This window comes from Cucurbita pepo, chromosome 3, assembly GCF_057944985.1.
Source record: "Cucurbita pepo subsp. pepo isolate OVF chromosome 3, ASM5794498v1, whole genome shotgun sequence".
Taxonomy (NCBI): domain Eukaryota; kingdom Viridiplantae; phylum Streptophyta; class Magnoliopsida; order Cucurbitales; family Cucurbitaceae; genus Cucurbita; species Cucurbita pepo.
Window position 1 is genome coordinate 15,211,451 of NC_141800.1, and position 25,314 is coordinate 15,236,764.

The 25,314-nt window shown below is 37.0% G+C and overlaps 4 protein-coding genes across 4 annotated transcripts; 1 reads left to right on the forward strand and 3 right to left on the reverse strand.

Moving 5' to 3' along the window:
- Positions 1–520: 520 nt before the first annotated feature.
- LOC111791745 (uncharacterized) lies at positions 521–6,824 on the reverse strand. Its single transcript, XM_023673214.2, has 5 exons — positions 6,612–6,824; positions 5,475–5,647; positions 4,447–4,545; positions 4,201–4,352; positions 521–1,082 (listed from the first exon to the last, which is right to left on the reverse strand). Exons 2-5 carry the CDS (start codon positions 5,643–5,645, stop codon positions 695–697), a joined length of 810 nt encoding a protein of 269 aa, XP_023528982.1. The 5' UTR covers positions 5,646–5,647; positions 6,612–6,824; the 3' UTR covers positions 521–694.
- Positions 6,825–7,918: 1,094 nt separating this feature from the next.
- Positions 7,919–12,704, forward strand: LOC111790278 (uncharacterized). Its single transcript, XM_087121906.1, has 3 exons — positions 7,919–8,062; positions 10,088–10,641; positions 12,266–12,704. Coding segments are annotated over exons 1-3 (750 nt in total). The 5' UTR covers positions 7,919–8,061; the 3' UTR covers positions 12,461–12,704.
- Positions 12,705–14,250: 1,546 nt separating this feature from the next.
- LOC111790038 (chitinase-like protein 1) lies at positions 14,251–16,275 on the reverse strand. The gene is made up of 4 exons (XM_023670814.2): positions 16,108–16,275; positions 15,643–16,035; positions 15,405–15,564; positions 14,251–14,929 (listed from the first exon to the last, which is right to left on the reverse strand). Exons 2-4 carry the CDS (start codon positions 16,019–16,021, stop codon positions 14,512–14,514), a joined length of 957 nt encoding a protein of 318 aa, XP_023526582.1. The 5' UTR covers positions 16,022–16,035; positions 16,108–16,275; the 3' UTR covers positions 14,251–14,511.
- Positions 16,276–17,536: 1,261 nt separating this feature from the next.
- LOC111790039 (mitochondrial import receptor subunit TOM40-1) lies at positions 17,537–24,544 on the reverse strand. Its single transcript, XM_023670815.2, has 11 exons — positions 24,172–24,544; positions 23,803–23,884; positions 23,587–23,686; positions 23,413–23,508; positions 23,263–23,313; positions 22,380–22,445; positions 21,499–21,600; positions 20,130–20,198; positions 19,847–19,930; positions 18,405–18,500; positions 17,537–17,825 (listed from the first exon to the last, which is right to left on the reverse strand). The coding sequence occupies exons 1-11, from the start codon at positions 24,320–24,322 to the stop codon at positions 17,769–17,771; spliced, it is 954 nt and encodes a 317-aa protein (XP_023526583.1). The 5' UTR covers positions 24,323–24,544; the 3' UTR covers positions 17,537–17,768.
- Between the last annotated feature and the right edge of the window lie 770 nt (positions 24,545–25,314).

A 25,314-nucleotide genomic window follows, 5' to 3' on the forward strand; every position in this document is an offset into this window, starting at 1 on the left:
ATATCTACTTTTTATAGCTAAGAAGCATATCATGGAGATCTAGTCAACTTATTTAAGGGATTTGAGCACACGATGATAGATTATGTAACAGAGTTCGATAAAATTAATGAAAACAACAAGACACTGAATATTTTAAACGATCTAGAAATCTAAATTGTCTGTGCATATGTAGATGATGAAAAGAAAAAAAAAAAAAACATTGAGAATGAGATGCCCACTAATGTCCAAGAAATGGATAACTCGAATGAGATGCCCACTAATGTCCAAGAAATGGATAACTCGAACGTATTTAAGGATTTAATGACTAAAACACGTAATCAGTTATATAGTGTTGTTGTACTAAGGATATTAACGGTTCAAGTAACAAGTCATTTGATATGTCACAACGAGCACATGGATACCTAGTTGATTTTATGAAGCTAAGGGGATGTTAATATCAAAGCACCCAGCAAGAAGCCATGACACTTGTTTATCATCAGCACATAATTCTTCAGGGGTAGAAACAATAATGAAACTCTAATGAACAGCAGAAGAAACCAATACCAAAAAAGAAAATTTACAATGGTAAAGACTAGAAGACTGGAGCAGTTCTTTCTTTGTCAATCGTTTCTCACAAGGTTTGCTTACATCTAAGAATTGCTAAGGACATGTTTCTAATATTAAAAAAAAAAAAAAAAATACAGAAACATTGCACTTATATAAGCCAATTGACACTAACATTGCCAAGCCAAGTGAAGAGTGGGAACTGAGCCAAAGCAATGAAGAGCAAGAGATAGTGATGCCTGCTTGAATCATAGCTCCTTACCTCTGCAAATAGCACTCTCTTCATAGTTTTCACCAAGAATATTCCCATGCATAAGGCCGTCCATGGCATCAGAAAATAGTAAGAGTATTTCAACGATATTCTTCCGATGGCAGCCAGACACAATCCGGTAAACGCATATCCAGCATATGCGACAATATCGAGTAATGGTGCCTCCCCACTTCCCAGTGACAAGAGTGTTACTTTAAGCAGCATGACTTGCATAAACCAACCGAGCAATCCTTTGATGAACAACCAACTCAAAGCTTCTGGAGTAAACCTACAATCATTTTAGGAAAATGATAAGAGTTAATAATCACCTTGATTCTTGGTGAATACGTAGTTGAAGTTGAGATATGATGTAGAAGGATTTCTGGCAAAGATGTTCAGATCAAAGTTCGAAAGTGTGAAAAAAAGTCACAAGCCTACCAGAAAAGTATTCACACTACTTGACCAGCTCAAGTTAGTAACTGCCAAAGAGGAGAGAAAACCTAATCTACTGTTCATGCAAGAATAAAAATGATGTTTCATCAAAGATGTCATATCTCAAAGTATCAAACATCAAGAAATAATGAGAATTGTTTGTCAAAATTCAAATATAAAAGTTGAAATATTTCAATATTTGGTTTGGTTACTCAACAAACAATGCTATTCTTATATATACAGATAAAACATCTCAAATGAGGGAAAACGTTAGGACCAGACGTGGCACATCACCAATATAATCAGCCACAATTAGTACCGAATTCGTAAATAATCGCTGATGTGAAAGTGGAAACTACAGGATAAGTTACCCAAGGCAATCCCCCTCACCAACCAACCCTGCCCAATAAGCAACTTATTCGAATCGAAGAAGGTTGTTCTAAATATAGCATCTGTTCCTTGAAAGAAAGATTGTGAGTCCATTAACTTTATTGCATATTTGGCCTCCTATTCTAGGACTTTTAGATATTGCTCCAGCTTAGGCAAAAAGGGAAAGGAAGGTATCATTGGAATGAACAAAACTTGGCATTCCATACTTCGTGCTTAGAATTAGCAAACATTGGCAAATGCACTTACTTTGCAGTAGTTCGTTTAGATTGAAAACAAATACGCATGCCTAATGGAAAATTGACTGTCAAGAAAAATTAACTACTTTTGACTACCTTTTTCTGAAGAAGCATTTCTTCTCCAAGAAAATGAATTGTCGAGTATAATGGTCCAACCTTTCTGTGGTTCTGGAGAAAGTAACTCTTTCGCAAAGGGAGGATTTCTTATTCTGGAAACTGGAAAGCTCAGGTTTGTTCTCAGTTAAATCTGCTTTGGAAGCTCTCCAAGGAAAAGAAGTGCGCTGGAGGAAGGCCTGTGTAACCAGATTTGGGACGGTAAAATTCCAAAATGAGTTGATTTCTTGTGAACTACTTCTCTTAGCAGTATCAACACCTTGGATATGGTTCAGAGAAGGTTTCCTAGATTATGCATCTCCCCCAAGGTTCGTTCTATGTTTTTCAGAAGTAAGGAAACTCTGCATCAAGTGTGGGATTTCTTTGAAGATCTCTTTGGTTGGTAGGGGTGTAAACCAAAGTTGGTGGATGTGTCTGCCTGAAGTCTTTCTGGGAAGCTTTTTAAAGACAAAGCAAGAGTTCGATGGATGAATACAGCCAGAAATATCCTTCGACTTCTTTGGCAGGAAAGGAATTCTGGAGTTTTCTACAATAAGAAGCCTTATTCTTCTTCTTCTGTGAATTTCTACAGCATACTGCCTCTGAGTAGAGTGCTCAGCATAGCATAGGTTTTTTTTTATTTTTATAATTACTCATTTACTCCATCGTCTTAGATTGGAAGGTCCTTTTGTAATCCTTCCTTCGGGAAAAGGGATGCCTAATCCCCCTTTGGTTCCCCTAGGTTGTTTTGTTGTCCTTTTGACCGAGTTCTCTTTGTTTCTTATAAAATATTGCATGTATTATAAAAGGTTAAGAAAACATTATATCTATCCATGCCCAAAGATCACAAAGATTCACAAGACAGAATCCCAATAGCTTGGCCTGGAATCCTATTGCGGAAAAGATCCAAAACAGCTTTCCCATTGAAATAGGGTGTTTTCCGTTAAGGGAGGTACGTTAACCTCCTCCAATTCATTTCGAGTGAGATTCCAATTTACTTCATTTCCCTGTTTAGGATCCCTCTTTTTGTTAAGAGTTTTGATCACACTTCCAAAGGCGAAGCTTCTAATGTTTCTTCCCTGATCTCTTTATTATTGGGATCTTAGTTTTATAGTGCATCTAGGGATGTTTGTCTACGGAATCCTAATCCCTCAAGCTCTTTTGGTTTCTCTTTTTCCTTCTTGGCTAGTTTCTCCCTTCCAAATAGTTTTCTTCATTGCAGAAGATTTCAGTCCCAAGAAAGTTTCAAAAAATTGAGTAAGAAATCAAACTTTCATTGAAAGAAATAAAAGAAGATACAAGGGCATACGAGAGAGAGGAAATAAAATAAAATAAAAAGTCTGAACCCTAACTACAAAATATGGCTCCAATTCAACGAAAATGTCGTGAATGCCCATAAGGGGCCATTAAACCTAGCAACCTCCCAAACCTCTTCAAATGATCACTCCATCTCACTAAATATTTTATTGTTCTTTTCAGACCAAATCTCCCACAGAACAGCAAAGAAACTATCATGCTACAGCATTTTACTCTTTTTCTGAAATGGATAATTCAAGCACCTCCTCCACCATAGAGACACAATCTTTATTCGGGTCCAACATAAACCCAACAAGGTCATCCACCCAAAAGGATGCAGGTCATACCTACTCACAATTACCTTGTACCACAGTGCATTAGGCTCTATGAAGACCCACCACAACCACTTAGCCAAAAAGACCTGTTTGCATAATCTCAAGTTCCAATCCCAAGAAAGCTAAATTGTTTATCTAGCTGTTTGGAATGAGAGAATTAACACTATCAATTTCATTTAGAGGTCTTCCTTGATGCTACTGGACCAGCCATGGTGTATTTTGCGTGAATGTACTTTTGAGAGATGGAACCATGTGTTGAGGAGTAATAATGTCACTGTCTCAATTTGGGAGTGGTATTTTGTGTTTGGCTCAAACACATGAGAGGTTTGGACTAACCTTTATAACAAGGGAGACTAATGGGGGAGGCTATTTTGTGGAACATCTGGCTAAAGATAAACCACTTTTATAGTTTGACACTTCCCTTTGGGTGCTTATGACAAAAGGATTTTGTACTTTTATCATTTTCCAATATCCTTAACAGTGAATTTTTTTTTCCATCTTTTGTTTTATGTTTCTTTTTTGTCCATTGTAAATATTTTCATTTGCAATATGAACTTATGGTTCTCATTTTTTAAAAAAGAAAAAATTATAATAACAGTACAACTAAAAAGTTATTTGCACTCACTTTCCTTGAAGACCAAGTGAGAAGCCTGCAAGAACAACATAAGTTCCGAAAGCCATGAGTGGAATGTACAAGTCTGGTGCATTGATATCATAAATTGGTGGCTTATACGATAGTCTGCCTCCAATTGGATCAGTTATTCTTGTCCAATGGCCCTGAAACAAAAGCAATACGATAATTAAGGAGTAAGAAGGAGAAAGTAGGGACTACAAAAATTAACAAGGGAGAAATTAAAAGATCAGTACATACCCTGTGTAGAAATGGAAATAGGACAACCTTCAATTTATTCCTAACATACTGGTCGTTCACTTGGAAGTAGTATTGGGGATCAGAAAAGTACCTACTTATCTATCCATAGCAAAAATAATAATTAAAAATGGAAAAAATAATTAAGAAAAGGCTAAATGCCTTAAATCATCTGATCTGAGACAAAAAGTGAAATAAAATGCCTAGGCACGTGCTTAAGAATTTCAAAGCGCCCTATCATTAGAAGAAGGAAGAGAGAGTCAATTGCATCATCCTGAAAAGAGATAAGGATAACAGTTTCATCTTTCTTCTTCTTCTTTTCTTTTGTAAAAAAAAATATTCAATGATTGGGGGAAAAGTTAATGATCTTTTCCATCCTCTTCCTATTGGTATTGCTGAAAACAACCTCAATTTGAGTTAATTAAAAAAGGAAGTATGATAGCAAGAGTTGAAAAAAGCACACCAACTAGGCATGAAATTTAACTATATCTAGAACCTCTTACCAACTCAAACACTTTGAACATCCTTTTGTCTTTTAAAAACCAAACTCCCTACATGAAAGCTTTCAGCACATTAAGCCACAATGTCTTAGCTTTTCTTTTTCCCTTTCTCAATCCAAGTCCAGAAAACAACTTTGAAAGAAGAGAAGAGATAATTATAATGCTTCAACCTAGCTTCGATTTTTCAAAGAGATGCAATGGATAACCTGGCTAGATGCTTGCTACGAGGCCATAATTTCAAGAACAGAAGAGTTGTATGGTGGAATTTAGTTGAAGCAACTCTTTTGGGTTCATGGAGAAAAAGGAGTGAAAGAGTGGGTGCTTGATGATAAAAGCAAATGTTAGAAGAGGCGGTAAAAAGTTTCTTGTGAAAGGATAAAATTGTCATGAAAATTTTCTGAATACAAAAACAAAGAAAGAACACTAACCACTTACATCAAGTTGTGATTTTGTATATTCATGGAAATCTATAATATTTTCTGAACTATAAATCTTGGATGGTGATAAATTAACGGAGGAAATAGTACTCACATTGCTTTGAACATACTCTGAGCTTGACCCAAATATTTTCTCTCCATATGCACCCAATCCACCTCGGATTAGTCCAGATCCGGCACCATAAAATGCATTTCCGAATGGATTTGGCTGAGAGCTTGATGGAGGTTTTGGAGCTACAGATTGGGCTTCCACATTATTATACATTTCTGCATATGGAAAAGAATGAAAAGGTAAACGAACAAAAAAACTCCTCACGAGGAATTGCACATCCTTTTTCAACTACAGAGTATGATACTTGAATCACATAAGATGTTTCATTTTAACTTTCCTTACAATTCAATGTCATTTCAGCATTGAGAAAATGAGGGATGAAGCCCACATGCCAAAATATTTTCACCGACAGGCTACAGGCTATAGGTTATAGCAATTTGCAAGAAATCAAACAACATTCTTAATAGAAATGGCAAGATATCAATCGTTGTAAATTAAAGATGATGAAATCAAACGTGGCAAGTATAGACCAGCAATTAGAAAAACGGAAAAGCACAATAACATGATAAAAATTCTGAAAAAATACTGGCGAACGTGTGATACTTTTTTAGCATATTGGTGTTGTATAGAATATAAAACTGCAAGCACCGTCATAGCAAAGCCTCAACTTGATCACGAAGTTAGAAATCGGTGCTCAAAGGGGATGATTTGCTTATAACATTTGCAAGGAAAATCCCCCACGTGAAACTTTCCTTCAACTTTTTCAAATCCCAAAGAGTTCCCATGACTAATTTAAGCTCTTCTAAATGCTAAAACTAAAATAAAAAATTAAAAAAACGCCAACATTAACCATTTCCAGAACCGAATCTGATCCCAAATCACGCCACAAAACTCAATTTCAACACAAAAACTTCGAATTCACGAGGAACGAATTTTATTGATCCTAGAGTAATAAGAAGCTGACGCAGCACTAGAATAAGATCTCAATTTCAATAAGAATATAAACCAAGGCAAAAGAAATGGTTCATATCACAAGAAGCAAGTAACAATTCCCGTAATTCAGCGAAACGAAACATCCCGTACATTCCAGATTCAGAAAAAATGATCATAATAATAACCAATCTGATAAAGCAAATAAAGAAAAAACAAAAGGCGAACTTCTGAAGAAACACGACCGACCGGAAGATCTACTGGGTGAAAATGCAACAAAGGAAGGTGTGAGACAGGGCGGCGAGGGCTTCGCTGTGGAGACGGAGGAAGGGGTCGGAAAGGTTCCGGCGAAAGCTTCGCTTGAGGGAGAAGAAAGCGAGCGAAACGACGGTGAAAGAGCGAAGAAATTTTAGAGTCTGAATCTGAAGGTGAAGTTGGATCGGGTATCTGGTAAGAGTGAGACTTGGGCTTGGGCTCTCTACTTTGGGGAACTTTCTAATAATTATTCAATTTTAACTCTAAAATATATTAATTATATTAAAGTTTCCATTTTTTTTATTATAATAAATTACCATTATTAATATTATTTCTTTCAAATTATATCAGAATCAGACACTAGATGGTGTGTCAATGAGGACGCCAGGTCCCCAAAGAAGTAGATTGCAAGATCTCACATTGGCTGGAAAGGAGAATGAAGCCTTCCTTCTAAGCATATGAAAACTTTTCCCTACAAGACAGGTTCTAAAAATTATGAGACTAACGATGATATATAACAAGCCAAACCAAACAATATCTGCTAGCGGTGGGTTTGTACTGTTACAAAATGGTATCCGAGCTGGGCACCGAATGGTGTGCCAACGAGGCTCTAGGTCTCTAAGAGGGTGGACTCGGTGTGCCAACGAGGCTCTAGGTCTCTAAGAGGGTGGATTATGAGATCTCAAATCAGTTAGAGAGAGAAACAAAACATTCACTACAAGAGTGTGGAAAAGTTTCCCTGTGCTTTAAAAATTGTGAGGCTCGCATCAATACATAACGGGTCAAAGCAGACAATATCTACTAGCGGTGTGAATTAACCTAGTGGTCATTAAGATCAATGGAAGAGTAAATAATTTTAACTTTTATGGTAGGAAGGCAGAGAACTCCCACCCCGATCTTCACAAAAATAAATGAGAAATTTCGCGAGGATATGGAATGAAATAGGAGGTAGGGAAGGCTTCCCCGTCCCCTCTCTGCCTCGCTCGCGAACGTCTCATATTAATTAAATAAATACAAAAATCCCTATATAATAATAAATAATAATAAATTTTAAAAAATATAATTATATATGGAAAGGGAGTTGGTTAGGTGTATAGAAGAAAGGTGCTTCGAGCAAGATGACAATGGACCGAACCGCGGCCCAAACGAAACTAGACCAGTTGAAACCCAAACAGTACCTCAACGTAAGAGGTCTACCAAAGCGAATTACGTGTCACTATTTGATAGGTTCAATATTGAACGTTGACTTTTTGATTTGAAATAAACCCAATCCCTTTACGACACGTCGTTCAAACCCGAACCCCCATCTTTACATCCTGAACCCGACCACCGCCACCACCGTCTCTCCCCCCCTCTCTCCCCGTTTCGAATCCCTCTCTGCCTCTCTCTCTCTCTCTCCCTCTCCCTCTCTGCCACTTCGATCAAATACCCTCCTGAATTTTTCAGTAAGTTTCTGTTCTCAAATCTTTAGCGATTAATTGATTTGGAATTTCAGGTTCTAAACTCCACGGAGTTCATGTATTTGCACTTGATATTATCCTCGCGGCTTTGATTTTGGGTCCTTTTTCTTCGATGGTTTATGGGTTGTGGGAGTGAGTGTTTTTGGTGGGTAATCGTGAAATTTGATGCCCTTTTATGCTTCTTTTTTTGGGAGATTGGTAAGAAAAAAGTTAGGGATGAATATGTCTGTAGTTTTGTCTTTCTGCTGAAAAACGTGGATTAGAATTGAATGAGATGAACATTTGTTTTATGGATGTCTGAGAATTTTAATTGTATGAATAGCTTTTGAGTATGGTGACTTTGGGTTCTGTTGCTTTCCCTTCTTGAGTTACTTTTGTTTATGAAGATCGTATTGAAGTTTTAAAGTATTTACAGTTTGGTGGCGTTTTTTGAAGGGGTAAGCTCATTAATCAACTAAGTAGAGCGTTTTCTTGATTTAAATGTTTGCATAGGCCCCATACTGTCTCAGTTACAGCATTAACTTGTGGCATGCCTACCTATGTTTGTATATTGTTGAGGATTGTTGTGAGGGAGTCCACGGTTGGCTAATTAAGGGAATGATAATGGGTTTATAAGTAAGGAATACATCTCTATTGGTACGAGAGCTTTTGGGGAAAGTAAAAGCGAAGTCATGAGTGTTTATGCTCAAAGTGGACAATATCATACCATTGTGGAGAGTTGTGATTTCTAACATGGTGTTAGAGTTATGCTTTTAACTTAGTTATGTCAATAGAATCCTTAAATGCGAACAATGTAGTTGGGACCCTTGAAAGTGTAGTCAAAATGACTCAAGTATCGTACTTTGTTCGAGGGCTCCAGAGGAAGGAGTCGAGCTTTAAGTAAAGGGAGGCTGTTTGAGGGCTCCATAGGCCTCAGGGGAGGCTCTATGGTGTACTTTGTTCGAGAGGAGGATTGTTGAGGATTGTTGGGAGGGAGCCCTACATTGGCTAATTAAGGAAATGATCATGGGTTTATAAGTAAGGAATACATCTCCATTGGTACGAGGCCTTAAGGGGAAACCAAAAGTAAAGCCATGAGAGTTTATGCTCAAAGGGGACAATATCATACCATTGTGGAGAGTTGTGATTCCTAACATGGTATTAGAGCTATGCTCTTAACTTGGTCATGTCAATAGAATCCTCAAATGTTGAACAAAGAAATTGGGACCTTCGAAAGTGTAGTCAAAAGTGACTCAAGTATCGAACAAAGGGTGTACTTTGTTCGAGAACTCCAGTGAAAGGAGTCGAGCCTCAATTAAAGGGAGGTTGTTTGAGGGCTCCATAGGCCTCAGGGGAGGCTCTATGGTGTACTTTGCTCGAGGGTAGGATTGTTGGGAGAGAGTCTCACATTGACTAATTAAGGAAATGATCATGGGTTTATAAGTTGGTATGAGACCTTTCGGGGAAACCAAAAGCAAGGCTCTAAGAGCTTATGCTCAAAGTAGACTATATCATACCATTGTGGAGAGCTGCGATTCCTAACATGGTATTAAAGCTATGCTCTTAACTTAGTCATGTCAATAGAATCCTCAAATGTCGAACAAAGAAGTTGGGCCCCTTGAAAGTGTAGTCAAAAGTGACTCAAATATCGAACAAAGGGTGTACTTTGTTCGAGAACTCTAGAGAAAGGAGTCGAGCCTCAATTAAAGGGAGGCTATTTGAGGGCTCCATAAGTCTCAGGAGAGGCTCTATGGTGTACTTTGTTCGAAGGGAGGATTGTTGGGAAGGAGTCCCACATTGACTAATTAAGGAAATGATCATGAATTTATAAGTAAGAAATACCAAATACAAAACCATGAGAGCTTATGCTCAAAGTGGACAATATCATATCATTGTGGAGAGCTGTGATTTCTAACGTATACATCTTCTTTTGCTAATTTTTCTTTTCTGCATGATTGATCTTCATTTATTCTTTTATTTTCATCTCGGTTATGGCGTTTTTTCTGAAAACGGTTTGGTTGTTGATTGCAGTGGAATTTGGGGTTGATGGTGATAGTGAAGTGGTGGGAAATTCGACTCTGGTGGATAGTAAACCTCTCGATGAAAACGAAACAGGTGTAAGTTCTATAGAAAGGATATTCGATGAGGACCGAGACGAGAAAATAATACAAGATTCATCTGGAAGGAATGCCATTTTGGATTCAGTTCCTGGATTGCCAGTAGTTCAAGCAGATGAGCCCTATGTTGGTCAGGAATTTGAAAATGAGGCAGCAGCTCATGCATTTTACAATGCTTATGCTACACGTGTGGGGTTCGTAATTCGTGTTAGCAAGCTTTCACGATCGAGACGTGATGGGACGGCTATTGGTCGAGCACTAGTCTGCAACAAAGAGGGGTTCAGGATGCCTGACAAGCGGGAAAAGATCGTGAGGCAGAGGGCCGAGACGAGGGTAGGTTGCAGGGCAATGATTTTGGTGAGAAAAGTGAACTCTGGCAAATGGGTTGTCACTAAATTTGTGAAGGAGCATACTCATCCTTTGTCACCTGGGAAAGGTCGAAGAGATTGCATATATGATCAATATCCTGTAAGTTCTTCTTCCATACACCAATGTTCAAATCCTGATGCACTAACACATGTTCTGACAAAATGAGATTCTCTTTGAAACCAGAATTTTGTTTATCTTTGTTGCTTTATTTGGGGTCTGGTTCAATTGTTAATCATCTGTTTGTATATATTACTCTGGGGAAATGGTGGGAGATGAAGGGAAATCGAGGAACGGTTGTCGGTGTCTTGTTCGTAGACGATTTAGTAAGCTAGTGCTCACGATCCATGTCTCAAGGAGACACCGAGAATCTTTGTTAATCCTTCGAGATTTGAAGGGCGGTGCTTCAGTAGTTTTCTTTGGGAGGCGGCCCTCACTCCCTCCCTCCATCCCAAGCCCACTGTTAGTAGATATTATCTGTTTTGGCCCGTTACGTATCGTCGTCAGTCTCACAGTTTTAAAACGAGTCTGCTAGGGAGAGGTTTCCATACTCTTATAAGGAATGCTTCGTTCCTCTCTTCAGCTTTTAACTTGTAAGTATGTTACATCTTATGTGAGGTGGAGGCATTCGGAACTGCTGAGCTAAGCTCGTGATGGCACTTTTGGCTTCTTTTATAAGTACTGTGAGATTCCATATTGATTGGAGAGGAGAACGAAGCATTCTTTGTAAGAGTGTAGAAACATGTCTCTAAAAGACGCGTTTTGAACCGTGAGGCTGATGGTGATACGTAATGGGCCAAATCAAACAATATTTACTAACAGTGAGCTTGGACTGTTACAAATGGTATTAGAGCCAGACACCGAGCGGTGTGCCAGTGAGAACATTGGGCCCTCAAGGGGGGTGGATTATGAGATCACACATCGGTTGGAGAGGGAACGAAATATTCCTTATAAGAGTGTGGAAACCTCTCACTAATAGACGCGTTTTAAAACCGTGAGGCTGATGGCGATATGTAACAAGTCAAATCGGACAATGGTTGCTAGCAGTGGGCTTTAGCTGTTACAAATGGCATCAGAGCCAGACATCGGGCGGTGTTGCCAGCGAGGACGCTGGCCTCCAAGGGGGGTGGATTGTGAGATTCCTCATCAGTTGGAGAGGGAAACGAAGCATTTCTTATAAGAGTGTGGAACCTCTCCCTAATAGACGCGTTTTAAAACCGTGAGACTGACACGATACGTAATGGGCCAAATCGGACAATATCTGCTAGCGGTGGATTTTGGCTGTTACAAAGACACTAGGCGGTGTGCCAGCGAGGAGCCCCTAAGGGGGGTAAATTGTGAGATCCCACATCGGTTGGAGAGGGGAATGAAGCATTCCTTATAAAAGTGTGAAAACCTCTCCCTAACAAACGCATTTTAAAACCGTGAGACTAACAGCATATCGTAACGGGCCAAGTCAGACAATATCTACTAGCGGTAGGCTTGGACCGTAACAAATACCATCTTTCAAACATTAGAGGTTTTAAATCATAAAACAATTCATTCTTTCCTTGACTGACACGAAGCACTATGTTGATGGTGCTATTAGAGAGCTCAATTATATGACTCTGGTTCTCATAGTCTCTTGAAGTTTTACACTTCTTAGTGTTATATACTAATGGTAAATGGCTTATAACAGTGCATTCATTGTATTACTCACTCAACTTTTGCCATCCTTGCATTGCAGAACGAACACGATAAGATACGCGAACTGTCTCAGCAGCTTGCAATTGAGAAAAAGCGATCGGCGACATATAAAAGGCATCTAGAAGTAATATTCGAATACATCGACGAGCATAACGATAACCTGTCGAGAAAGATCCAACATATAGTAGACAATGTGAAGGAGATGGAAAGCATAGAACAGCAGAATCATAGATAGTATTTGGGTAAACTTTTATACTCAATGATGATGGTATAGTTGCTGGATGGATGAAGAACTTGTTAGTTTAGAATTCATTGTGATATGTTCTTCAGCATTTAGACGTCAGTTCAGTGTCACAAAAAATGGAGTATATTGCCCATGGTGTTCATTGCTTGTAAATCTCAATGTATGTCATGTTTTGTACAGCATTCAAACGATTTGTATCTTATTTTCATTAGTCTTAGTTTTGTTTTCTTCCTCATTTACTCATTTTCTTCGAGGGATGATCTTTGTGTAACGACCCGAGGCCACCGTTAGCAAATATTGTTCGCTTTGGCTTGTTACGTATTATCGTTAGCTTTATGATTTTAAAATGCGCTCCAGAGAATACTGGATTCTCAAGGGATGGATGGGATAGGGGAACAAAACATTCCTTATAAGGGTGTGGAAACTTCTCTCCAGCAGGCGTGTTTTAAAATCGTAAAGCTAACAACGATACGTAGTAGGCCAAAGTAGATAATATCTATCAGTGGTAGACTTATGGACTTAGACGATTAGATTTTGTCTTTTATGGACATCATAGGAAGAAGAATGGTTTTTGGCATTCACATTGTTCAATCCATTCACCTCCAAAAAGAAACGAGAAACGAAAAAAAAACTTGTCGGGTTTTAAATTTTATTTGTTCTTGAAGTAGATCTTTTGGAACTTTTGCCCTAGAACTCAGGGACTAAAGGACATTGTCATACTAAGATGTCCCATCTATGAACGTTACGATTTATGGAAGATAATACGTAAGATAGGGTGATTATATGAGCCTTTGATGTGTCACTAAGTTGGTCGTTTTCAACTTGATCTCAATACTAAATGTATCGTGAACTTTCATTAGGGCAAGTGCGTTTTATTTTTAATTCAACAATATATACGGTGGAAGATTTAAATATAACTTTTTGATTGAAGTGATTATATCTTAACCAATTAAACAATTTATAGGTTGTTCGTCGATGTATATGCTTAATTAACGAACCTATTTGAGCTATAGCGCCCGAAAATTTTAAAATAATCATTTTACTACTATTTTTTTCCCATTTATTAAATCTTTAAGAAGATTATGAAATCACTAAATTATGTATTTAATATTTAATAAAAGTGTATGAATTCATATAAAAGTAAAATCACAATTAAAGATCATGATCGATAAACAAGACTATCAACAAGAAGGCTTTCGAGAGTACTTTCACCCGTCAAGAAAAAAGTATTCGTAATGAGGTTCAGGTTTCCTCGGCTAACTCACAAATATGATTCAACGCAATATAGTAGTAACACAATTGATATGAAGCTGGAAATTCCAACTATAATGAATGCACCGCTAATTATGGATATAATGCTAGAAATAGACTCATCATAATCTTAATAAGAAATAGAAAACACTTCAATGCTGACATCCTTGAGAGCGGTTTAAGTTCAAACTTAAAAAACATTATTTCGCTCTTTCTTACTACTTTGAACATCACTTATAAACCATTGTCAAACATAGTTAAAATCACTTTCAAACATGTTTCACCTCCGGTCTCCGTCCGTTCGGAATTAAAATTTCAAGTTGCATGTTAGGTAGAACTCTAATGTCATTGGCATTATGTTTTCAGTACTCCTTTCTAAACCAAGTTGACTAAAATTTTAACTCATGCCGGCTGCCGACAGCGGGCTTGAGCCAAACCCCACAACAACCAAACAGCATAAAACAGTATGAATTGAAAATTGAAAGGACAAGACAGATCAAACAAAGAGGAGACAGTGTCGGCAACGCACATTTCGACCAAGAAACCAAATTGTTTCACAGCAATATAGATATATTACATACCAACAAATTCATTGACATCTCAGAAACACAGGAATTCTAGGAGTATAAATATGACAAAAAGAGAGAAAACAATACGAATTATTCAATCCAAACATACTGGTTGTTCATCTAATTTACTGCACACTTTAAATAATTGTATAAGGATGTCTTGGTTCTTACTTGGGCTAATGGTGATTCTGAATGCTTACAAACCATTGAGATGGATGAATCTCAAGACGATGTAGCTGGGGCGACGTAAGTTGGATTAAACGCAGCCTGCTCGGCACATGTAAGTGAATCGTGAACTCCGGACTCATCACGACTAAGACCCATCAGATCAAGGTAGTATTGGTAATGAGAAATAATGTTGTTCATCGAGTCAATATCGCCCTGCCCACAGACGGAATCGCCATAGAGAATATTCATAGTTGCACCAAAACCAGGAACCCTTTTGGACAAGGTGTCGTTCTTGGTGGGCTTCCAATTGCCAACAAAGACATCATGGGGTGAAGGCTGTGACTTCTTCACTGGGTTCATCCACATCCACATTGCAGTTTGGAATGCAATGGTTGCATTCTGCTCAACATATTCAGGATGGTTCAACAGATCGAGCTTCAACGCGTCGCCAATCTTGCCATAATTGTAATTCCTAGGACGACAAACAACAATGAGAACTCTGATAAACGTTCGTCGAACACTCTACATCGATGATACATCAAATTCCAGATAAAGATGCCAGCAAGCAAAGATTCTAAACAAGAATTTATCAGATTAGCTCTTAATCTAAGAACTTATCCAAGAACTTAATCTAAATCAATGTTAATCTAAACGTGCATACTTCTTTATCCAAGAACTTATCAGATTAGCTTTTAATCTAAGAACTTATCCAAGAACTTAATCTAAATCAATGTTAATCTAAACGTGCATACTTCTTTATCCAAGAACTTATCAGATTAGCTCTTAATCTAAACGTACAATACAAGAAGGCATTAAGCATTTTTTCAGCATGATCTGTTAGATTAGAGACCTGCAAGTGTCAATTTATGGAACAAGGAACACAGCTGTAAATCAATGTTAAAACCCATTTTACTCGACAAAAGAAATGGGGATAGAAAGCTTCAAACCAGAAAATGGGGATAGCACCACGGCCATAATATTGAGCACCAGGAGCACAAGGATAAGTGAGCTTGAAGTAGTCATTGCAATAGTCCTGGCTTGGACTCATCTCCCTGTTGAAACAGAGTCCCCAAGCAAGCGGCCCTCCTGTGACCACTCCATCACCACCTACAACCACCAGCATTTCACTCACAATCCACAGTCAATCAGTAAAGAAACTTCTCAAGAAAAGTGTTTTTCACTTACAAGAGGTCCTTGAGCCGACATGGCCCAAGAAAGCAGCAATCTCTCTCATCTGCATCTTCTTATCTCCAGTGGTTCCAAATCCGAGCGGCTCGAACTGGGCGGCGGCGAGAATGAAGGAATGGAAGTCCCAGAAACCGACGGCATGGGCCACCGGCGAATTACGCTTAGCGAAGAGATTCTCGAATTGATAGGTCTCAAAGTAGTCGGTAATGGTCAAATTGCAACAATAAGTGGACCAAGTGCACTCCCAGCCTCTATCACAAAGCCTCTTCCCCCTCACAGTCTTAACCTTCGGCTTAATCGGGGGCTCATCCCCACTCACAACCGACGCCATTACAATCAGCGCCAGTATCACCAGAAGCGAGCGATTCCAAGCCATTATCACCTCTCCCACTGCAAAACCAGAGAGAATAAACATGAATTTCAAGCAGATTTCCATGAGAAGAGAATGAGCTTTCTTCTTACCTCAAATGGCGGCGATTGGGCAGATCTGAGGAGGATGTTGCCTTAAACTTGCGTGTGCTGATGTAAAAGAAGAAGAAGAAGAAGAAGGAAGGGGAGGAGAATGAGAAGAAAAATGAAGAATCGTTAAAAGGAGGGGTTAGATCGGGCGTCTCTTTCAGCTCGTAGACGCCATTGATTGAAGCCATTTGAGCTCTGGAAGAAGTTACAGAGAGAGTGGAGAATGTGGACCGTCCGATTGAAAATTGATCGTAAGAATTTCCAGGCTGGAGAGGGGACCCATTGAAATGCCGCACCGACACTTAAAATCATTCAATAAAATTTAATTAAAGAATTAACATTGAATTTCTGTTTAAATATATATTTTATTAATATCTGTAAACTTATTTTTTTAAAAAAATTGTTTGTTTTTTTTTTTTTTTTTTACAAAAATAGTTTTAATTCTTTATTTCAAACATATGCGTAAATTTATTAAAATTTAATTGATATTCTTAAAACAAATAAAATTAAAAAAATCATCATTTTCGAGTTGCGAGACATCTAAATCATACAAGTAAAAAGAAATATATTTGATGATAAATTTGATGATAAAATAGAATCCCGAGTGATTCGATTGATGATAAAGATCATTTATCAAAGAATGACTCTGGCTATCAAATGATCTTCCCCGAGTGATTCGATTGATGATAAAGATCATTTATCAAAGAATGACTCTGGCTATCAAATGATCTTCCCTACCCAAATGATCTTCCCTACCCAAAGTTATATAATATGAGCCGTTGTTATTTCTCTCTTGCTTGCTTATATAACGTCTCTTTCAAAAATCTCGCTCTGCCCTCGTTTTCTAAAACATTCTCTTAAAACCGAGGCCAGAGGCTCGAGCATACGTCGCTTGGCCGTAGGCGCAAGAACGAATTGGCTTAGCTTACTTGTCGTTGGAAAGTGAGTGCCGCACAATCGCAAGTCTGCTGCCATCAAAAATGCGATGGTGCCAAATGGTATCAATGACTCTAGCTATCAAATGATCCGTGTAACCAAGATTATTATACAGTCCTAATATTTTTTTCATTTCTCTTTTTCTCCTCGATTCATCGATGTTTTCTTAATCTCCTTATTTTATAAGAAATTGACATATAAACAATTGAAAACTCATAAAATACCCTTTTTTTTTCGTATCAATACTCTATTTTTTTTCTCAACAACGAAATAACATAAAAAAAAACTTCAAATTAAAAAGAATGGACAAAGAAATATCATAATCAAATCGTGTAGAACCTTATGAACAGACAATAATAAATATATTAATTTGAGCGTAAGAAAAAAAAAAACGATCGACAAAATGATACAACAAATATACTAATTATAACCATTACATTTGATTTGTAATGATAAAACTCTTCAAAAGTTCATAATAAATAAAAATATCAAAAGATGAGTAAATTTTCAAAATTGGCATTAAATTGCTCATCTCTTAGTCTCAGTCCACAGGTGGGAAATAAAATTAATTGATGAAGAAAATTTAGGAATGGGGGACACAGATTGTGCTAAAAATAATGTGCTGAATAATTAATTAACTAAGGAAACTGAGAATTCAACGCAAGGAAAGAACTCCACTATGTTTCTTCTTCTACCACAACCACCCTACTACTCCCCCCCTTCCCAATCTACTCTCCTACTGTCAAACCAAATCCAAATTTGTAGTCTTTCTTCCTGTGATCAATCTGCATTACACAACATTCAGATTCAGATTCAGCCAAGTGAACGAGAAGAGTTTAAAACGTGCCCGATTTTTCCAAAATAAACTTGTTTTCTCGAGGATCTTTTCTTTTTTTTCTACTTCTAAAGAACGTTTTCGAAGTTCAAGTCAAATTGGAAGTTGGTAAATCCTTTTGCTAACTACTCTCTTTGAGTGTTTGAGTCAGCTTGCACGCACCTCAATTATACTCACAAGACGATTGTCCGACTCTTAACACAATAACAAAGAAACTCATAGGATATTAAATCATAAATTCTAGATAGGTGGCAAATATGGCTAGAAACGTATTTACATGACTCTAATTACCATGGCTGGAACTCCTTCCTTCTAAATCCTTTGTTATTTATACGACCCTTATAACCATGGCTCGAACTCATTCAGTCTAAGCCTTATTATTATTGACCATTAGACCAAGCTAAGGTGGTTGAGACAAGAACCATTTTTATGAATAGAAAGCCCCAAAAACAAGCACAACTTTTAGCTACTTGAAGAAACTCCTGCAGTCTTGTTAAAGTAATGGAAAGAAAACTATATAACTTAGTACCTCTGCTGAAAGGATGAAATTAACCCCCATATTTAGCCGCTCTTCAAGGAAAGCAGCTACACAACCATTGGAATCAATCTTCCCTCTAAGACGGCACTGCCACAGCCATAATAATACACATCTTCAGTGATATGAATGTCTATCAAACAAGAACTATTCGATGTTCTGTTAGCCAGATCAGAAGTTATCAATATAATTGTTTGGTGGAATTAACCAAATGCTTATTACTAATCACCAGTTGAAACTAAAAATTGACACATTGATTATATAACACTATGGCATAGAGAGTAAATAAAACGCAGCAAAAGGGAACAATTCAGTATTCAACATAAACCCTCCAGACTAGTCTATAGGAATGAGGCCAGAGATTTCAGCTAAAGATCCACCTTACATTTGATTGGAGAATTTGAATGAAAAGAAAAGGACCAATCTTCAACGGGAAGGTAAGGGATTGTGGAGAAGTCTTCAAGTTGGCTAAGTTTCATTCACTTCATGGTGTTCTCTTACTAAAAAAATTTCTTATTAGACTCTTATTGTTATCATTCTATTCACAAGTTGGTTCGGTTTGATTAGTGACGGTCTTGTTTGTATCTGTGGTTTGAGATTTCCGAGGCTTTTTTGTTCCGCTACTCAATGCTAACCTTCAAGTATATAATAACAAGTGTGTTTCCTTTCTTAAGAAAAAATTGAAATACACCACCAAGGACGTCTGCACGACCTACACTTCAAACATTTTGTGTATATTACCCTCATTTATCCCATAATTGCTTACCATTACCTTATGCTACGTCTCGTTTACCTCTCTTGGAAGTATGTACACCCATTTTGATTGAAAGAGCTTTATTCTTTTTCCTTCGGGTTCTGATTCCCAGCCGTCACCCCAGTTCAAAGTTTCGGAAACAGTATGCCAACCAATCAAATGCAAAAAAATTCCGTCTTCCTTTCATTTCCTTCCCAAAAGAAAGTTCTCATATTTTCTCTGAACAGTTGATAGAACTGCATTACTTAGTGTAAAATGACCCCTATCGATTAGACAAAGGTTCCTCCATTTTCCGAGCCTACTCAAAATCATATTCTTGAGCAGCAAGGGTCAGCAGCAAGATTGGTGAATGATATTACGGTTTTTTGCCAAAAATCAGTTCTTCTAGCAAGTAGCATCACCAAATAACTCAGAAAGATTTTTAATTTCACTGCAAATTTTTTACCACATTCACTATTTTAATTCTCTTCTGGATTAGCTTTACATATCTTCAACCATTTTATCATTCTCACAATAATACTTTATCATCATGCAAAGTGTAAATAAGCCTAATGATTACCAACACAAAATACTTCAATCCCCTCCAATCATTTTCTCCTTCATGAATTAAACAGTAGTATAGGAAATGAATTGTGGATAACATATATTCCATATTATAAAGCATTCATAAAACAAAAGCTACCTGTCGAAGAATGTAGTCGTAGCCAAGACTGGATATTACATCTCTTGACATGTAGTTATACGTGAAATCAGTTGCCAAAGAAACCTAAAATAAGAATAACAATATATAAGCTATTATGAAAAATAAATTATAATGTTTGACGGTTCTAACTCTTTTTACATCCTAATCTTTTCTGGCTTTCTAGGAGGTTACTTTGCCCATTTCTATGGGTTAATAATATCCTGTTACTTATGAATGTTTGTTGTTTCTAGTCAGCAGAAATGTCCTGACACAATTTACTTACCTTCTCAGACACTTTTTGAACGTAACTTAGAGCTACCATACCCGTGCTGGCAACTTGTCCAGTGGCAACCTGCAGATTGGAAAAGTGAACCAGACTAAGGGTCATCCAAGTCAAATATGTATCCTTCTTAGAATCAGCAGTTACATTTACATTTAAAAAAAAAAAATCCAAAAAGCTAGTCGAAAATCAAGAAATACAAAATTTTTTGAAGAAAAAACTAGATTAAATGTCTGGATACTATTACAGTGGCACAAAGTAATCCAAGATCTTCAATAATATTTAACGAGAGAATAGTGGAGGATGATTTTTGGATATCTTGCACTCTTATTAAAAAGGATCAGTTACATTTCATTCTTTATTTGCTAATTTACTATTAATTGTAAGCTAAATTATCATTTTATGGTTAAAAGCTTTAAGGCATATTTTTAGTTCTTACAAAATTATTTTTTAGTAGTGTCGTTCTAATTCAAATGTTGTTTGTTGTTAAGCAATTGAAATTGCACTTCCATTGTATTTCAAAAATACTAGTCCTTATGTTTACTCTTTCCTTCTATTTTTATTTTTTTATAGTTCAATGACATGTGAGGGAGGACATTAGATCCTCTCTAGCCTTTGGACCAAGGATACAGGTCTCAATCAATTTAGCTATGCTCAGGTTGGCGCTCTTCCTTTTTTTTTAACAAAATAATAGAGGTATTGAAAGAGGCATCACACCTTGCAACATGTGCATTGCCTACCCTTGCTAATCTCTTTAGATAACAAGACATTTTAAATTCTAAGTTCTCCAACCAGAGCTTTGCACTCAAAACCTAGGAGAAAATATCCAACGGACCGAACTCTCATCTCCGGCACCATCCCTTTGGATGGGGGTTGATTTTTATAAGTAAATTTTAGTTAGTTGATTATAAGTAAATATTCATTTATTTTTATCTAAGTTATTCTAATGTTTTTTTAATGAAATTATAATCAACTAAGTAATTCTAATGTTATCTTATGAATCAGACCTATGACATATAAAGTGGGATCAAAATGTTGTACTATTTACGCCAGTCTCATATTAAGAAGTTCTTTCCAGACAAGTTCAGGAATTCAAGTGCATGGAGTGTATATCATAAAAAAACTTAACATAAATATATATTTGACATTTATATTCATTAAGAACTTTTATTAAATTAACGTTAACTAATTAAAACAAGAAATTCATTAAACCTCAACAAATACATTAAAATATCATGAACTTAAAAGGCTCAGTTAACTTCTAAATAATTTAGCTATTTGAAGCCAAGCTAAAAACTTTGCTTGCATTGTACGTGGTAATGAAATATAGAAAATTGAAGAAAAAGTCGACGAATGATAAAAGTTACTATACCATCTTATCTGTGTTGTATCTAGCAGCATAACCAATACCAGATTTTCTATGCTGACCAGCCCAAAATACTTCACCACCCAATGATAGATGGGGTGATACACTCTGCAAAACAGAATTATGATCAGCAAAGTCTCTTTGTGTCCCACAGTTGGGAAGAGTCAAAATATGAACAAAGCTACTGATAGTTGTTCAAATTGTCAAAGCCATCCTATATGCAAGAATGTCTAGACTATCACTCTATCTCCACCTCTATTCCTATCGAGGACAGTAGAACATGAAAATCTGGGGGTTGGGGACGCAGTCCACAACGACAAGGCATTTTGTGCAAAATGATACCTGCTTTCTCTCTTTTGAATAGAAAAGAAATGTATAGTTACGATGAAATAGAAACAAAGTAAACAAGAGGATCATGAATTTTAGCAGCAGAGTGCAAGAAGAACAGTAGTGGGATGTGTTGGCTCTTAAGAAGAGAGGTGAATTGTCAATAAAACAAAATCAAATCATAAATACAGAGGACTCCAACACCTATATGTGTATTATGGTGAGCAAGTGTGAAATTGTAATTGTATAAAATAGGATTTGCACCAGGTGGAAAAGGATATGATTCCTTATCGAGTACATTCCCTGACAAAAAGGGAGGAAAAAAGTATGACAAGGAAAAGGTAATCTAGATGTCAAAATAAATGCATACCGAGTAACAAAACTCCAAAAGAGAAACTATAAAATGAGTTAAATCTCCAATTTAACAAAATTTTACGCAAGTGTTTCAAAAATTCTCCCAACGCAAACCAAACTCCAAAACTTGTCAATGCAATCAAGAATATTTGAGCAACCATAAAAGGACAGGATAACATAATAATATAAACCATTCTGTTTTGTACCTGAATGTAACTTGCTCCAAATAAGGCACCATTGCCTAATTGAAACTGGGATCTGAAGTCTCTGCCCTGATTCAAATATATAACAAAAACAAATGTATTAATATTTTTTATTAAAAAAAACAACTATTTATCAGTAAAAGGAAAAAATTATTATGAGAACATTCACTCATAATGGAAGTCAAATGATTACAATATAAATATCTAACTTGAACGTAAGAGAAATCGTAGCATTTTCAAAACCATAAAACCATAGTCCCCACCCCCACCCCTAAAAAAACCAATTTTGATGTTAGAACTCCTACGTAGTTCTCCCGCACTTGGGAGCTAGAAAACGTAGGGGATTTAATATTAAGGTAGACAGTCTCAAGGAGTCATGAACCAGAGACCACTAGTTCAATTCCAAAAGATTCAGTACAGCCATTGAGAGTTGAGGAACCTGGCTCTCACACTGATAGATTCTATTTCATGTTAAACGTTCTTTAGCAAAAGAGCCTGAACTAAATTGGCTTTGGTTAAGGTTTAAGAACATATATCCAAGTCTCGATGGAGACCTTAACAACAGAATTAAACATCATAAAATAATAGCTGATATTATCAAAATATTAGGGTGTAAATATATTTGTAGAATTTTTGGAAGAAAAGAAGGCCTTCAAACGGAAGAAGCCCAACTAGGACACAAAGTAAGGGCAATAGGTTATTTTCAAAGATATTGTTCTTAGCTCAGTGTTCAGCCATAAACATACTTGATGAGGAAAAATGAGACACTTTGATGGGCATAACTCAAGAGTAGTAACTATAGCATATAAATCATATTCATATCAAAATATCACAACATGATGTAATAAAATTGTGCAAGATTGTAGATCTTCCCACACTTGATAACCTTATAATCGAAGTTGACCATGCCATGCGACATATGTGGCTCATTTGTCAGCTGAAAAAAAATATATATATATGATATCAGCAAATGAAATTGAAGGAAAATGAAGTATGACAGCACACGATAACTACATGATAGAAGAAACCATATCACCTGTGCATTGCCTTTTAAAGTGAGATTGTCAGATAAATCGCACTTCACTCTCGCATTCAGCCTTCCATCAGTGAGTATCCTCCCAAAAAGCATCAACTACATATCAGTTGCCAGTGCCATCACATTGTAGTTCAATATGACAACGAAACAACGCACATTCAGTAAATCGGGTACCTTCGGGTCTATATAGTTGGCACCAAACTCGTAAGTGGCAGTAGGGATTTTGATGGTTTCCGTAGATTGGGAAGGAATCTCAATTGGTCCCATGGACACACTGATCAGTCATCAATGGTTGATAACGCATAGTGATAAACTAAGCAATTCACTATATGACCCAGAAGAAAAGACAAAAGGAAAAAAGACAGAAGAAACTCATCACCAAAGAACTACCTGTGGCTGAGGGAAAACTTTTGATTGAGTCCTTTGGTGAAATCAAATCGCATCCCTTCAAATAGTTCCGGCTTTAACGACACTACCAAGGCAAATCAAATATATAAAATAACTCAGCCCCACAATGCAACAGTTTAAAAACCAAAACTCCTGTTTGCAATTTCCTTGTTTCCACTAAAAAACTACGAAGCCCATATACGTGGAATGCTATAATTTCTAAATCCCACCATCGGTACGAGCATTACACAACTCAAGAAATCTACATTTTTCAAGAAAATCAAGTGAACTCATATATCCCCGATCGAGTAACTAGAGCAATCAACTTATCGTCGAAGTATAGCTAAAGGGGGATAAGAAAAAGAGAATTACTGAAAGCTTCACGGTGAATCTCCTCGTAGGGGATAGGACAAGGGAGATCCAAGTAATCAACTTTCTCATCCTCTGTCTTCTTGGGAGGAACGGGTAAGGCCGTAGCCGCAGCCGCAGCAGTTGCAGTGGTCGGAGGAGCAAGGCCCGCCATTGTATATGATCACCTAAATGAAATGGGAAAGAACCAAGCAACAAGCTAGTGAAGGAATGGCGATGGAACGATCGGAAAAGGCACTGCAAATGGAGATTTGTTGAAGGGATGAAGTGTCGGAACGTGGATTTGTGAGAATCGTGTAGCGGTCAGAGACAGAGAGAGTAGTTTTTTCTCTCTCTAAACCCCGGAGAGAATGCAAACGCTCTAAAACCCTAGGACCAGGTTCTGCTGTTAGAATGGTCCATCTGGCGCCCGAACCCGGCCCGGTTAGTTCGATGGAAATGGCGATGGTTTAATTATTTAATTTATTAATTTATTAAAATATTTATTTCATTCATTTCTTATGATTAATTATTTACAAAAATTACTGATTAATTACATTATTATTATATAATATATAGTTAATTAACTAAGTTAGTAAAAAATAAATAAATCATTTTTAATAATCGTAACCATTTTAGTAACCATTTTACTTACCGGTGATTTCTAATGGATACCAATGGTTCCCTTTTATAGCAGATTTGATTCCCCTTAATAGCAGATTCGAGAGTGCTCGAAGATTTGATATCACAACCTAATGGGTTGGGCCTTTCACAAGGCACACAAAATTTAAGAATTGTTACTGTTGTATTATAAAATGCACGGAATTGCTATATTATGTTTGTGATACTAGGTACCCTAAATTTGAGGGATTCTCGATGCCAAATAAAGAAGAACGGTATTAACTATACGAACGGCAGAGCAGGGAATGCACTAATGAATCGAATAGAACTTTTCAATACGAAATGTTAATTAGCAAGTAATGTGATAGAGTAGACGTTTGATGCGCTAAAATGGAGATGGACCATTGTTCAAATAAAAACCTTATACTCAGCTCGAGTAACGTGTTGCCTTATCACTAGAGAGATGGATCCAAACACACTCTTCGACCAACTGAAGGATGAGTTGGGCAATGAAATGTTCGATGCACGGGAACAATTGGATAGCTA

What these genes read in the sequence shown, in the direction of transcription:
- LOC111790278 (XM_087121906.1), top strand. An exon ending in GCATATATGATCAATATCCT is followed by an intron (nt 10,642 to 12,265) that starts GTAAGTTCTTCT and finishes CTTGCATTGCAG; the next exon opens with AACGAACACGATAAGATACG.
- LOC111791745 (XM_023673214.2), bottom strand. Translation starts at nt 5,645, where the DNA reads ATGTATAATAATGTGGAAGCCCAATCTGTAGCTCCAAAACCTCCATCA. An exon ending in CAGAGTATGTTCAAAGCAAT is followed by an intron (nt 4,546 to 5,474) that starts GTGAGTACTATT and finishes TGCTATGGATAG; the next exon opens with ATAAGTAGGTACTTTTCTGA. An exon ending in TATTTCCATTTCTACACAGG is followed by an intron (nt 4,353 to 4,446) that starts GTATGTACTGAT and finishes CTTTTGTTTCAG; the next exon opens with GGCCATTGGACAAGAATAAC.
- LOC111790039 (XM_023670815.2), bottom strand. Translation starts at nt 24,322, where the DNA reads ATGGCGGGCCTTGCTCCTCCGACCACTGCAACTGCTGCGGCTGCGGCT. An exon ending in AAGTTTTCCCTCAGCCACAG is followed by an intron (nt 23,687 to 23,802) that starts GTAGTTCTTTGG and finishes ATGACTGATCAG; the next exon opens with TGTGTCCATGGGACCAATTG. An exon ending in GATACAACACAGATAAGATG is followed by an intron (nt 20,199 to 21,498) that starts GTATAGTAACTT and finishes TCCAATCTGCAG; the next exon opens with GTTGCCACTGGACAAGTTGC.
- LOC111790038 (XM_023670814.2), bottom strand. Translation starts at nt 16,021, where the DNA reads ATGGCTTGGAATCGCTCGCTTCTGGTGATACTGGCGCTGATTGTAATG. An exon ending in TGTCGGCTCAAGGACCTCTT is followed by an intron (nt 15,565 to 15,642) that starts GTAAGTGAAAAA and finishes TGGTGGTTGTAG; the next exon opens with GTGGTGATGGAGTGGTCACA. An exon ending in GGTGCTATCCCCATTTTCTG is followed by an intron (nt 14,930 to 15,404) that starts GTTTGAAGCTTT and finishes TTGTCGTCCTAG; the next exon opens with GAATTACAATTATGGCAAGA.